General features: G+C 45.2%; 1 protein-coding gene across 11 annotated transcripts in view; it reads right to left on the bottom strand.

The window, feature by feature from the left end:
- Positions 1 to 14,760, bottom strand: part of LOC122429593 (BOLA class I histocompatibility antigen, alpha chain BL3-7-like) — a 425,948-nt gene that overhangs the window by 273,564 nt on the left and 137,624 nt on the right. For 3 of the 11 annotated variants that reach the window (XM_043450060.1, XM_043450057.1, XM_043450056.1), the window contains exons 1-6: positions 6,069 to 6,215; positions 5,479 to 5,748; positions 4,994 to 5,269; positions 4,112 to 4,387; positions 3,891 to 3,995; positions 3,428 to 3,460 (exon numbers count right to left, since the gene is read on the bottom strand). The exons of 4 other annotated variants lie outside the window; for them this stretch is intronic. In XM_043450060.1, coding sequence (XP_043305995.1) covers positions 3,428 to 3,460; positions 3,891 to 3,995; positions 4,112 to 4,387; positions 4,994 to 5,269; positions 5,479 to 5,748; positions 6,069 to 6,132 — 1,024 coding nt within the window. In that variant the 5' untranslated portion in view covers positions 6,133 to 6,215. Of the gene's footprint in view, positions 1 to 754; positions 3,074 to 3,127; positions 3,287 to 3,427; positions 3,461 to 3,890; positions 3,996 to 4,111; positions 4,388 to 4,993; positions 5,270 to 5,478; positions 5,749 to 6,068; positions 6,216 to 14,760 lie in introns of those variants that run through there. 4 more of the 11 variants (XM_043450058.1, XM_043450042.1, XM_043450055.1 and 1 more) reach the window with 4 other exon arrangements.

The following is a 14,760-nucleotide window of genomic DNA, read 5'->3' as shown; positions in this document are numbered from 1 at the left end:
ATATTGCCAGCATTTGTTGGATCACAGAGAAAGCAAGGGAATTCCACAAAAACATCTACTTCTGCTTCATTGACTATGCTAAAGCCTTTGACTGTGTGGATCACAACAAACTGTGGAATAGTCTTCAAGAGATGGGAATACCAGACCATCTTACTTGTCTACTGAAAACCTGTCTGCAGGTCGATAAGCAACAGGTAGAACCAGACATGGAACTACGGACTCGTTTAAAATTGGGAAAGGAGTATAATAAGGCTGTACATTGTCACCCTGCTTATTTAACTACATGCAGAATACATCAGGCAAAACACCTGGCTGGATGAATCACAAGTTGGAATCAAAAGTGCCAGGAGAAATAAATAACAACCTCAGAAAAGGAGATGATCCCACTTTAATGGCAGAAATGAAGAACTAAAGAGCCTCTTGATGAGGATTTGTTTTTGTTGATTATGTTCTATGAAGCTCTCATGAATTCAGCTCTAATGACTGCTCTGTTTGCATGACTCTTTCACGAAGTATGGATACTTTGGATATTCCATCAGTTTTTCCTTTTTTGGAAATGTTGTCCTGGACCCTTCTGACATGCTCCCACCTGGTCTGGATTCTTCAGCATCTGGAGTAGAGCCATCCTCCTAGGATCTCCCTCCACCACCACCTGGGCAGCACTTTAAAGTGCTGTGGATACTGCATTGTACAGGGAGCTTTACCCAGCACTCTCTAATGGTGTATATGGGGAAAGAATCTAAAAAAGCCTGAATATATTTATAGCTGATTCACTGTACTGTCCAGCAGAAAGTGACACAGCATTGTAAGTCAATTACACTCCAATGAAAACAAAACAAAACAAACAAGTAAGCAAGCAGATCTCTACCCTGGATGTCACTTATTAGTCACTTGTTCTTTCAGTCAAACCCGAGGGCCTACATTGTACCAGATCAAGTTCCACTTCCAGATCTTTGCTCTAACAATTGAAATTTGACATTCTTGTCCATCCCTCTCTCCCCCTCACCTGATTAGGAGCATTTCCAGATTAGGAAAATTCCAAACTGAATCTTGGTAGGAGGCAGAGACCACCTTATTCCATTAAAGAAGAAAACCCACTTTCCCAAATATTCTTGCCAGAGCACACAGCATGAAGCTGAGGTCCCAGCACTCAGGTGACCACATGTCAGACTCTACTCAGGCCGTTGAGACACAGAGAAGCTGGAACTATGCAGGATGCATCTGACAGGGTTGTCGAGAGTGGGAGTCACACCACACCCAGTTGTCAGGAGCCTCAGTGATAGCCATCCTCAGCGTGGGGTCCACGTCCAGATTGAGGGGCTCACTGTGTGAACAGTGACACTGTGCCCCAGCAGGGGCGAAAGTTCCTTTGTGGGATCTGGCCTGGAGTGGACACTGTGGGTCCTGTTCCCATGGAGCCATACATATATATAGTAGTGTATGTCTAACTTAATTTGGATCCCATTGTTAGCTCCAAGAATGAATGAGGAGAACTCAACTTGGAGAATAGTTTCAGAGAGCAAGGATTTCATTACGCTGAACTCTGAACCACTGCCTAAGTCTTCAGGTGGAATAAGAACAACATTATTTCTCAACATCACACCTCATAATTGACAATATGAATTGTCAATATAAATTCCCTTTTCTTTCTGAAGAAAAAAACCACTTTTAAATGTGGATTTAAGGCCCCTCTCTGGCCACTCACTCTCATATACCTCAGGATTCCCAAATTGGCTGATCGTCAGAATTGCTTGTGGGGCTTTTCCGAAATGCTCAGCCTCTCCCCAGAACCACCTTCTCAGAGTATTAGGACAAGACCAAGGGATTGCTTATTTAGCAACCTCTGTGTGCGAGGCTGATACACAGCATGTGGGAATCCTGGTCTATGTACTTTGTTGCTACTAAAAGTGTGACCTGGAGACCAGCAGCATCAGCATCAACCTTATTACAAATGCAGATTCTCAGGCTCTACTCCCGACTGTCTAGATTTAATGAGGGTCCAGGGGAGCACCAGCATCCCCACCTGGACCCCACACTAATCCTACAGGCTCCTCTACTGCATCGCTCACCCTTCACCTCCTGATTCTGCACAGCAGTTAGACTGACACTCCTAGCGAGCAGTCACACCAGGTCATCTTCTATTCAAACCATCTTATGAGTCCACATCTTTCACAGACATCAGACACCTTCCAATATGCTGGAGGCCCACATGATCTGGCCAGACACTGGATCTCATCTCAATTCTTCGTTCCTCCACACACACCTGCCTCCTGGCTCTTCCTTGATCACATACACTCTCCTGCCCTCCTGCATTTGCACTGGCGTCTCCTCTGCCTGGAGAGAACTTCCCCCAGAGATCCTAGTCGACATTCTCTCATGTCCTTCACACCTTTACTCCGATATCATCTCCTCAACGAGGCCTACACTGACCACCCTAGTAAAACAGCCACCTTCCCTGTACCCACACACTTCTACTCTCAGTAACCTTCCTGAGAGCACTTGCCAGTCTCTAGGCAGACACTTTCCTCACTTATAGCCTCACTCTGCCTCATCTCACCAGAACATAGGGCACGAGGCCAACAAAGTGTGTCTGTTGTTAGTTCACTGAGGTTTCCCAGATGCAAATATAGAGCATCATTATTTGGCACACAGCAAATATCAGATGAAGGAATGATGAGTGCAGATGGCTCTGTATTCTATATTTATTTATGTGAACTCAGGCCACTTGCTCTCTCACGGAAGCTATAGTACATTAATCATTCACACTGACATCAGTGCTGCCTGTACCTTCCCCACAAGATCTGATCACCCCTCCCTCTCACATCCACCAGTCTGCACTCTACACATAATGATATTTTCTCTTCAGAAAAGATCCAAGGCTGTGACTATTAGGTACCGCTTTTCAAATCCCAGAGTTTGGATTGGAAGAGGTTGGCAGTCTCCCGACCTCTTCATCTTATGCTAATAGGAGCACAGATACATTCAGATGCAGCTTCAGAAAGAGGAGTCTGGGATCTGACGTCACAAAGTGGGACAGAGCATCACTCAGTCCCCACAAGGCAGCTGTCTCACTGTGCTGTGAGAGAAAAGAATCAGGAACCAGTTCAGGTCTGTCATGTAAGGGCTCACATTCTCCACAGCCCCCCACATGCTCACATGTCCACTCAAAGATCCCCGCCACCCAGTGTGTCCCCTCTGCTCCAACTCCTCTCCCAATCTAGACTCTCCAGGATCTCACCTTTAAGAACTGTGAGAGACACATCAGAACCCTGGGCACTGTCACAGCCTGGGGGAGAACAAGACCAGGATGTGGTCAGAACCCACAGGAGAGAATCTAGAGAAGGCACTTTGAGGAGGGTGAGCCCCCCATGGCCTCCTGTCTACACTGGCACAAGGGTTTCAGGAATCACACTCCCTCTGTACTTACTTGCAGTCTGGGTGTAGCCCCCTCCGTTTTCACCTGTGAGAAGAAAGTATCACGTGAGAGACCATGGAGCAGACTGAGTCATGAGACTCTAGAGGAACTCTCTAGTCTGGACAACAAAGAACTTTTCAGAACTGTGACCAAAAATCCAGGATAGGCTCAGGAACATGAAGGAAGGAGACGTGAGGGGACTGGACCACCTGCCTTCCTGGAGGTCTGTCCTCAGCAGGCACATTCCCTTCTGACCTTCAAATGCTGAGAAACAGGCTCCCAAATGGAATTATGAAGATGAAAAATTTGTCTTTCATTTTCACATGTACTTTACAAAAGGGTCAGTCTTAGCATCAGTTCATATTCCACATGTGTGTGGAGGGTACTTTCCAGTAACGAGGCAGCCAAACTTCCATTGGGCCAGAAACCCAGCCAGTGAGATAAGAAAACTCAGATTCCTCCCTCCTTTCTCTACCTGAGCGCTTCTTCCTCCAAATCACAGCTCCAGTCACCACAGCAAACATTAGGAGAACCAGGCCAACAATGATGCCCATGATGAAGACGAAGGGCTGAGGAGGTTCTGTGGAAGAAAGGGAAGGGGCCAGACTTCAGGCTTCAGCCTCTGACCTTGCTGAACGTGTCCAGAAGGGTTCCTGCTTTATCTGAGAGGAATCTCCACTCCTACCCCCTCCTTACCCCATCTCAGTGTGAGGGGCTCCTGAAGCCCCTCATGCTGCACATGGCACGTGTATCTCTGCTCCTCTCCAGAAGGCACCACCAGGGCTGCCCACTTCTGGAAGGTTCCATCCCCTGAAGGCCTGGTCTCCACAAGCTCCATGTCCTGAGTCTGGTCCTCCCCGTCTCGCTGCCAGGTCAGTGAGATCTCCTCAGGGTAGAAGCCCAGGGCCCAGCACCTCAGGGTGACCTCACGGTCAGAGATGGGGTGATGAGTCACACGTGCCTTTGGAGGGTCTGAAGAGGAAGAATCAGAAAATTCACACTCCATGGGCCACTGAAGCAGAACCACGTGACCATACTGAGAATGGGTGAGATAACGGGTTTGAAAAGAAGCAGCACAGACACCAGACACCAGCCTGGAATCTGTGGTCTGGGCAAAACTCCTAGTTCTTGGAAAGTTCTGGAGTCAGGGTGAGTGCCAACATAGGAGACTCCATGTAAGGGGAAAATACAGAGCAATGGTCCTGATTTGGGTGGAGGCTGAAAGTCTCAGAAAAGCTGGAGTCTGGCCTCCTAAGATGGTCTCAGGGTGAGAACAGGCTTTGAGAGAGAAAGTCATGGTTCACAAGATGGCAGTCAGCGTCAAAGGGCACCACTGGCCAGTTATTTCAGGGATGCTTTTCTGCTTATCCAAAAACACTGAATGCTTTAACTGTCCTTCAGAGAAGTGGGACCACTGGTGTGTCACTGTCTTCTACAGAATATGAAAACCTGGGGAGATCCCCCCCTCTCCAGACAAGAAGTTGGGGCGGTGTTCCCAGAAGGACCCCATTTTCCTCTCCTCGTGGAAAGCCGGCTCCAGCCTGAGAGGAGATCAGGGAGGCCCGGTGCCCCTCGTACCTGCGCGCAGCAGCGTGTCCTTCCCGTTCTCCAGGCGTCTGCGGAGCCACTGCACGCACTTGACCTCCAGGTAGTTCCGTTGGAACTCAGCCTCACCGGAGATTTCCCACTTGCGCTTGGTTATCTGAGCCACCGTGTCCGCCGCGGTCCAGAGGGGCAGGTCTTCATTCAGGGCGAGGTAATCCGCACCGTCATAGGCGTTCTGCCAGATCCCGCGGAGGTCCCACCCTCCCGGCCCCACGTCGCAGCCAAACACCCACTGGAGGGTGTGAGACCCTGACCCGCCCCGACCACCCGCGGTGATTCAACCCAAACTGAAGATGAAACCGGGTCAAGTCCCCGCCCCGCCCCCGCCTACTCCCGAATCGGGGAGCGGTGAGGGTCCCTCAATGTCGGGGTGACCCTCGGACCCAGAGATTCGGGGCGACCCCAGCCAGTCCCTGGGGATGGGGGTCGTGACCTGGACCCGGGTCTGCGTTGCTCACCGGCCTCGCTCTGGTTGTAGAAACCGGGCAGGGTGTTCAAGCCTGACCTCAATCTCTGTTGAGCTGTCTTGGCATCTCGTGTAATCTCTTCCCAGTATTCCGGCCCCTCCTGCTCCACCCACAGCGCCCGCGGCTCCATTCTCGGATTCGGGGCGTCGCTGTCGAACCGCGCGAACTGCGTGTCGTCCACGTAGCCGACGGCAAAGAAACGGGGCTCCCCGAGGCCGGGCCGGGACACACTGGTGCAGAAATAGTTCAGGGAGTGGGAGCCTGGGGGCGAGGAGGGGTGAGACCCGGCCCGACATTCCTCCCGGCGCGGGTCCCGGGTCAGAGGTGATGGGGCCGGGAGTGGGAGGGGGCTAGGGGAGCGCGAGACCGAAAAGGTCGGAGAAGGACCGGGACTTCTTGGGGGAGAGAAAAGGGGGCGGGAAGCAGGGGAGGGACAGGACGGGACCAGGTGGGACAGGACGGGTCTGAGCGAGGGCGGCGGGGTGGCTCCTTCCCTGGGGGTCCTCCCCCAAACCCCCGATCCCCGGGCGGTCCCCTCGACCCTTCCCGCAGAGGCCGTTCCCTCCGGACCCCGCACTCACCGGCCCAGGTCTCGGTGAGGACCAGGACCCCCGAGAGCAGCAGGAGGAGGGTTCGCGGCCCCATGACCGGTATCCTCCGGGCCTGGGGAGAAACCGAGTCCCGGTGGAGGGTGGGGGTGGGCGTGGATACCGGTGGAAACTTTATAACCTGGAACCGTAGGGCCGATGATTGGCTTCTAGAAATCAGACACCCAATGGGAGTGAGAACTAGGGCCGCCACAGAAAGTGTCCCGGCAGAAAGGCACAACACAGTTTGCGAAGAGAAAGTGCAACTCGAGGAGACTAGGGATCCCAACACAGACAGCCCCCGCCGCAAACAAGGCCCTTGACTCTGAGACGCTGAGACCGTGAGAACTACATCTGGTACTTTGTGGGACATCTGGGACTTTGCCCTGATCCCTCCTCTCCTGCACCGAGAACTCTGCAGTCACACTGTCCCTGAGTCCTGGCCCAGCGACTGTGTAGTCAGATAGTTTCAGAACATTCTGGTCAGGATATTTATACAGTCCTACAAATTAGTGAGGACCCCAAGGATAATTTTGTTTATGTGGTTACTTCTGTCGATATTTTCCATAGTAGAAATAACAGTTTAAAATTTTTTTAACAATTTATTTAGAATAATGTTAATACCCATGATTTTTATATGAAAAATAACTATTTCTCTAAATAAACTCTATAGTGGGAACAGTGGAAGTTATTTCATTATTATATTTTTGCAAGTCTTTTCCTTGCTGTCTCACTGGATTTTATGTTTGCTTTTGAATTGAATCCGTTATTTTGATTCAAATCTATGAAAACAGAAAGGACCATACAATGTAGGAGTAATATTTTTAATAACCTTTTCTGTTATTTGTGGATGTGTATCTTTGATACAAAACTAAAGCTACGCAAGTGGTAGTTTTTTAAAAGTTATTTTCTCAGTGGACCTGAAACAATATCACTATTTCCTATTCTCTTATATTAAAATTCATAAGCCTGTTTTGCACACTGGATGTCACTTGTACTAATGTTAAGATTTTTTAAATGTAATTCATTGTTTCACTAAGTTTTATAGATCTTTCAGTGTCATTCCTTCTTTCAAATAAAAACTGCATTCCCTGAAAAAGAGGGTAGTTCCGCTCATACAAATAATTTTCCTTGGGACATAGGACTTTGGAACGTAATAGAAATGCTTAATGTATACTTCCCATGTCATCAGAGAAGATAGTTCTTTTTAAGAAAAATAACCATTTATTAGCATTTTGAGATATGACCACAAGCCTATTATTTTCCTAAAAGCAGCAGCTCATTTTTACATTAGGGAAACAACAGAGCAATATTTGTGCAAGGCATATATTAAGGTTAGAACACCATTTCCTGAATTTTGCTTAAGGATGAAAAACTTGAAAGGACAATATTCAAACCAGTTGTTTTTTTTTTTTAAGTATTGATAGTTTTTAATACTGTGAAATAGCAAACCAGGGAAACAGGAGAGCAACCTATATTAAGTATTAGCAGTCAATAAAGTCTCAAATGATGGTAAGACACTAGATACCAGGTAATCCAGAAAGATTGTTCTAAGGGAAAGAATTGCAAATGCAACATTTCTGAAGGAAGCATTAAAAACAGTTAAAGCATATATGTCATTAAAATGTTATATCTCAAAATGAGGAAGCTGGCATTCAGATTGACACAACAGAATTCTAGAAAGGAGCATAAGATTCATTAATATTAAATCTCATTAACTTTAATGACAAGATTATTAAGAAGAAGTGTCAAGAATATACTGAAGAACTCTACAAAACAGATCTTAAAGACCCATCTAACCATGATGGTGTGATCACTGACCTAGAGCCAGACATCCTGGAGGGTGAAGTCAAGTGGGCCTCAGGAAGCACCACTACAAACAAAACTAGTGGAGATGATGGAATTCCAGCTGAGCTATTTCAAATTTTAAAAGATGATGCTGTTAAAGTGGTGCACTCAATATACTGGCAAATTTGGAAAACTCAGCAGTGGCCATAGGACTGGAAAAAGTCCGTTTCATTCCAATCCCAAAGAAGGGCAATGCCAAACAGTCTTCAAACTACTGCACAATTGCACTCATTTGTCAACACAGTATCAAGACTATGCTCAGAATTCTTCAAGCTCGGCTTCAACAGTACGTGAACCAAGAACTTCCAGATGTTCCAGCTGGATTTAGAAAAGGCAGAGGAATCAGAGATCAAATTGCCAATATCCGTTGGATCATAGAAAAAGCAAGAGAGTTCAAGAAAGACATCTGCTTCATTGACTATGCTAAAACCTTTGACTGTGTCAGTTCAGTTCAGTTCAGCCAGTCAGTCATGTCCGACTCTTTGCAATCCTATGAACCACAGCACGCCAGGCCTCCCTGTCCATCACCAACTCCCGGAGTCCACCCAAACCCATGTCCATTGTGTCAGTGATGCCATCCAACCATCTAATCCTCTGTTGTCCCCTTCTCCTCTCGCCCTCAATCTTTCCCAGCATCAGGGTCTTTTCAAATGGGTCAGCTCTCTGCATCAGGTGGCCAAAGTATCGGAGTTTCAGCTTCAGCATCAGTCCCTCCAATGAACACCCAGGACTAATCTCCTTTAGGATAGACTGATTGGATCTCCTTGCAGTCCAAGGGACTCTCAAGAGTCTTCTCCAACACCACAGTTCAAAAGCATCAATTCTTCTGTGCTCAGCTTTCTCTATAGTCAACTCTCACATCCATACATGACTACTGGAAAAACCATAGCCTTGACTAGATGGACCTTTGTTAGCAAAGTAATGTCTCTGCTTTTTAATATGCTGTCTAGGTTGGTCATAACTTTCCTTCCAAGGAATGGATGCAATGACCATCTGCAGAGATTTTGGAGCTGAGAAAAATAGTCAGTCACTGTTTCCACTGTTTCCCCATCTATTTGCCATGAAGTGATGGGACGGGATACCATGATCTTAGTTTTCTGAATGTTGAGCTTTAAGTCAACATTTTCACTCTCCTCTTTCACTTTCATCAAGAGGCTCTTTAGTTCTTCTTCACTTTCTGCCATAAGGGTGGTGTCATCTGCATATCTGAGGTTATTGATATTTCTCCCAGAAATCTTGATTCCAACTTGTGCTTCTTCCAGTCCAGTGTTTCTCATGATGTACTCTGCATATAAGTTAAATAAGCAGGGTGACAATATACAGCCTTTACGCACTCCTTTTCCTATTTGCAACCAGTCTGTTGTTCCATGTCTAGTTCTAACTATTGCTTCCTGACCTGCATACAGGTTTCTCAAGAGGCAGGTCAGGTGGTCTGGTATTCCCATCTCTTTCAGAATTTTCCATAGTTTAGTGTGATCCACACAGTCAAAGCCTTTGGCGTAGTCAATAAAGCAGAAGTAGATGTTTTTCTGGAACTCTCTTGGTTTTTCAATGATCCACTGGATGTTGGCAATTTGATCTCTGGTTCCTCTGCCTTTTTTAAAACCAGCTTGAACATCTGGAAGTTCACGGTTCACATATTGCTGAAGCCTGGCTGGGAGAATTTTGAGCATTCATTACTTTACTAGCATGTGAGATGACAGCAATTGTGAGGTACTTTGAGCATTCTTTGGCATTGCCTTTCTTTGGGATTGGGATGAAAACCGACCTTTTCCAGTCCTGTGGCCACTGCTGAGTGCACCTTCGTGATTATCTGGATCGTGAAGATCTTTTTTGTACAGTTCTTCTGTATATTCTTGCCACCTCTTCTTAATATCTTCTGCTTCTGTTAGGGTCATACCATTTTTGTCCTTTATTGAGCCCATCTTTGCATGAAATGTTCCCTTGGTATCTCTAATTTTCTTGAAGAGATCTCTAGTCTTTCCCATTCTGTTGTTTTCCTCTATTTCTTTGCATTGATGGCTGAGGAAGGCTTTCCTATCTCTCCTTGCTATTCTTTGGAACTCTGCATTCAGATGGGTATATCTTTCCTTTTTTCCTTTGCTTTTCGCTTCTCTTCTTTTTAGAGCTACTTGTAAGGCCTCCTCAGACAGCATTTTGCTGTTTTGCATTTCTTTTTCTTGGAGATGGCCTTGATCCATCTGTACAGTGTCACGAACCTCCATCCATAGTTCATCAGGCACTCTGTCTATCAGATCTAGTCCCTTAAATCTATTTCTCACTTCCACTGTATAGTCATAAAGGATTTGATTTAGGTCATACCTGAATGGTCTAGTGGTTTTCTCCACTTTCTTCAATTTAAGTCTGAATTTGGCAATAAGGAGTTCATGATCTGAGCCACAGTCCACTCCTGGTCTTGTCTTTGCTGACTGTGTAGATCACAACAAATTGTGAAATATTCTTCAAGAGATGGGAATACCAGACCACCTTACCTACATCCTGCAAAACTTATATTCAGGTGAGGAAGCAACAGTTACAACTGGACATGGAACAACAGACTTGTTCCAAATTGGTAAAGGAATACGTCAAGGCTGTATACTATCACCCTGCTTATTTAACTTCTATGCAGAGTACATTTCTATGCAACCGAAATGCCAGGTTTGATGAAGCACCAGCTGGAATCAAGATTGCTGGGAGAAATATCAATAACCTCAGATACACAGATGACACCACCATTTTGGCAGAAATCGAAGAATTAAAAAGCCTCTTGAGGAAGGTGAAAAAAGGGAGTGAAAAAGTTGGCTTAAGCTCAACATTCAGAAAACTAAAATCATAGCATCTGGTCCCATCACTTCATGGCAAATAGATGGGAAAATAATGGAAACAGTCAGAGACTTTATTTTCTTGGGCTCCAAAGTCACTGGAGATGGTGACTGAAGCCATGAAATTAACAGATGCTTGCTCCTTGGAACAAAACCTATGACCAACCTAGACAGCATATTAAATGCAGAGACATTACTTTGCCAACAAAGGTCCACCTAGTCAAAACTATGGTTTTTCCAGTAGTCATGTATGGATGTGAGAGTTGACTATAGAGAAAGCTGAGTGCCAAAGGATTGACGCTTTTGAACTGTGGTGTTGGAGAAGACTCTTGAGAGCCCCTTGGACTGCAAGCAGATCAAACCAGTCCATCCTAAAGGAAATCAGTCCTGAATATTCATTGGAAGGACTGATGCCAAAACTGAAGTTCCAATTCTTTGGCCACCTGATGCAAAGAGCCAACTTATTAGAAAAGACCCTGCTGCTGGGAAAGATTGAAGGCAGGAGGAGAAGGGGACAACAGAGGATAAGATGATTGGGTGGCAAAACTGTTTCAATGGACATGAGTTTGAGCAAGCTCCTGGAGATGGTGAAGGACAGGGAATCCTGGCATGCTGCAGTGCTTGGCGTCACAGAATTGGACACGACTGAGCAACTGAACAACAAAAATAATAAGTAAGTTCCTTTAAGAAGATCAAAGAAATTTGGAAGTTTGAAGGCACACTGAGAATAATTATTGTTCTCAGACGATGTCCAGACTTCTAAAGGCCCATAAAAAGACAGTTTACTGTTGCTACTTTTATCACCTTTCATTTGTATTTTTTTCTTCATTTTGTTCTATTATTCATTTTCTCCCCAGGAAAATGTGCACAACTACTCAGAAATGTCACAATAAGATTTCATTTCAATAATTCCACATAAAATGTTGTACAGTTAGGATAAACATGAATAAAGAGAAAGCACCAGATCCAAAACTGTAGGAGTCCTCTGCTTTGCTTGGTCTGCGTGACTGGAAGTTTAAAGGGCAATGACTTAAGTTTGTAATGATTAAACATCGATCATCCTCTTTCATTTCTGACCTACCACCTTGAAGCTATTATATATTTATACTAAATGGACAAAATAATATAATCTTCTTTGACAGTTTCCTGGGACAATTTAAATCTAAACTGAACGTGTTTGTGAATACTGGTGGCAGCTGGAATACCTTTACAATGCAGACTGCAAGCAACAAATTGCCCTTTCTGTCTTGAATCACAGCTAACTTCAGTTTATAAGTAGTGTTAAGAGATATTATACTAGTTTCATCACAATGTCAGACAAATTGAGTTCAGTTCCAACACTTGCCACTGCTATACATCTGTCTATCTACCTACCTATCAGTCTATTTGTCATAGTCTTCATCTACCTTTCAACCTACTATAAATATTCAATACTGATCATGACAATCACAATAAAAATATCTAGTTGTATCTCTTTATTCACAAATGAGATGAATCCGATAACATGGCCAAAATCATAGGCCTAGCTTATTGGTGATAATCCAGAGCCCTCTTGTTGTTGTTCTCTGACTCTTTGCTACCCCATGGACTGCAGCACTCCAGTCTTCCCTGTCCTTCACTATTTCCTGAAGTTTGTTCAAACCCACGTCCATTGAGTCGGTGATGCCACCCAACCATCTCATCCCACATGCCTCAGTGAAACAGGCCCATGCACCACATCTATAGAGCCTGTGCTCTAGAGCTTAGGAGCCTCAACTATTGAGCCCATGTGCCAGCAAATATTGAAGCCTGTGTGCCCTAGAACCTGTGCTCTGTAGCAAGAAAATCTACAGCAATGAGAGGCTTGTGAACTGCCACTAGAAAGTAGCCCCCGCTCATCACAACTAGAGAAAAGCCCATGCAGCAATAAAGACCCAGCACAGCCACGAATAAATAAATAAACCATTTTTTTTAATAAAAATAAAAATCAGTGCCAACAAAAATATAAATTTTAAATGTTATGTCTGAGGTTCAAGTTAGAACATTACTAGGCAAGCTGGGATATCTGAAACGTGTTGAAAAGGAGAATTTACTGTTATCTAACCATGGATTTCATTGCCTCAAAAACTCTTAGGATTTTTGCATGAGTCATTGTCGTGGGGCGATGGTTCAAGACCAGTTCCTGGTTTCCTGTTTGCGGTTCTCATTTAGAGTCAAAGCAAATTAACTCCAAAATGTTCAAAGAAGAAATCAACATCCACAGTGGCACTGAGTAAATGTAAAATCCTCCAAATTCAAGAAGATTCTACTTTTGCCCCAGGAATGACCTCACTGTGGGCAGCTGAAGATCCAGGGTCTTTTCTGAGGCTCCCGGGATGTAGGGGCTACTGAGCTATAGCCCTAAATAGAGTTATCATTTCTACCTAACACATCCCACAAAGAATTACGGCCAGCTTCAGAGATCTCATCTGAACTAGCATTTTGGTTTTCTGGTGTTGGTTTGTTTGAGCATTTGTGTGGGCTTAGAAGTGTCACAACGATTTTCTCTTAATGATATTTCTTTGAGGGAATTTGATTCCACCCTAGGTGACTCTGGGGCTTCTCTGGTGGCTCAGTAGTGAAGAACCCACTCACCAATGCAGGAGACCCAGGTTCAACCCATGGTTTGGGAAGATCCCCTGGAGAAGAAATGGCAACCCACTCTAGTATTCTTGTCTGGAAAATCTCATGAACAGAGGAACCTGGCAGGCTACAGTGCATGGGGTCGCAAAGAGCTGCACACAACTTAGCGACTAAACAACAATAGTTCTACATCCTCATCGTGGTGACATGGGCATGTAAATTGCCAAAACTCAACCAGCTATGTGTTTCAAATAGGTGTTTTATGTAAAGTATGTACTTTCAAATTTGATTTTTAAAATATAAATCACTTTGGAATGAGTCTTTTGGTTAGGTAAACAAAAGAAACAAGACACCTTGTCTTTTTGCTGAGAGCTATGCCTTGCACATCTGGAGGGAGAGACTGGGCCATTTACTCCCCAGTGTTTCAGTTCAGTTCAGTCGCTCAGTCATGTCCGACTCTTCGCGTATGAAGAATCGTAGCACGCCAGGCCTCCCTGTCCATCACCAACTCCCAGAGTTTACTCAAACTCATGCCCAACAAGTCGGTGATGCCATCCAGCCATCTCATCCTCTGTCATCCCCTTCTCCTCCTGCCCCCAATCCCTCCCAGCATCAGGGTCTTCCAATGAGTCAACTCTTCACATGAGGTGGCCAAAGTACTGGAGTTTCAGCTTCAGCATCAGTCCTTCCAATGAACACACAGGACTGATCTCCTTTAAAATGGACTGGTTGGATCTCCTTGCAGTCCAAGGGACTTTCTAGAGTCTTCTCCAACACCATAGATCAAAAGCATCAATCATTCGGCACTCAGCTTTCTTCACAGTCCAACTCTCACATCCATACATGACCACTGGAAAAACCATAGCCTTGACTAGATGGACCTTTGTTGGCAAAGTATTGTCTCTGCTTTTTAATATGCTATCTAGAGTGGCCAAAACTTTCTTTCGAAGGAGTAAGCGTCTTTTAATTTCATGGCTGCAATCACCATCTGCAGTGATTTTGGAGCGGTTAGGCAGTAACAAAAACAGCCATCTCCTTAATGCATTCAGAGAGAGATCAAACAATTATGGCAAACTTTGAATAAAAGACAGATCTAGATAAAGAATAAAGATGTTAGAAATCATAAAATTACAGTTAAAAATTCATCTCCCCTGTAGCTTTTTTCTCCCTTTCTCTTATCTTTTTCTTTCTTCAACCCTTTCCCCTACCCTCCTTCCTTTTCCACTCTCACTATGACAGCTTATCCCCTCGTTTTCAAGCACACGTCACTCACCTGGGACCGGTCAAGGACCAAAGCCCAAGTCAGAGCTCTCTCTGGCATTTCTAAAGGGTGAAGCACCGCACGGCTCTGCAGCTATTGTCACTCTGGGTCTAGTTTCCTCCCTAACGTTGACAGAACCTCGGTGTGTGTATGT

Source organism: Cervus canadensis, chromosome 28, assembly GCF_019320065.1.
Source record: "Cervus canadensis isolate Bull #8, Minnesota chromosome 28, ASM1932006v1, whole genome shotgun sequence".
NCBI lineage: Eukaryota > Metazoa > Chordata > Mammalia > Artiodactyla > Cervidae > Cervus > Cervus canadensis.
This window is presented reverse-complemented; position numbering and strand designations above follow the sequence as displayed.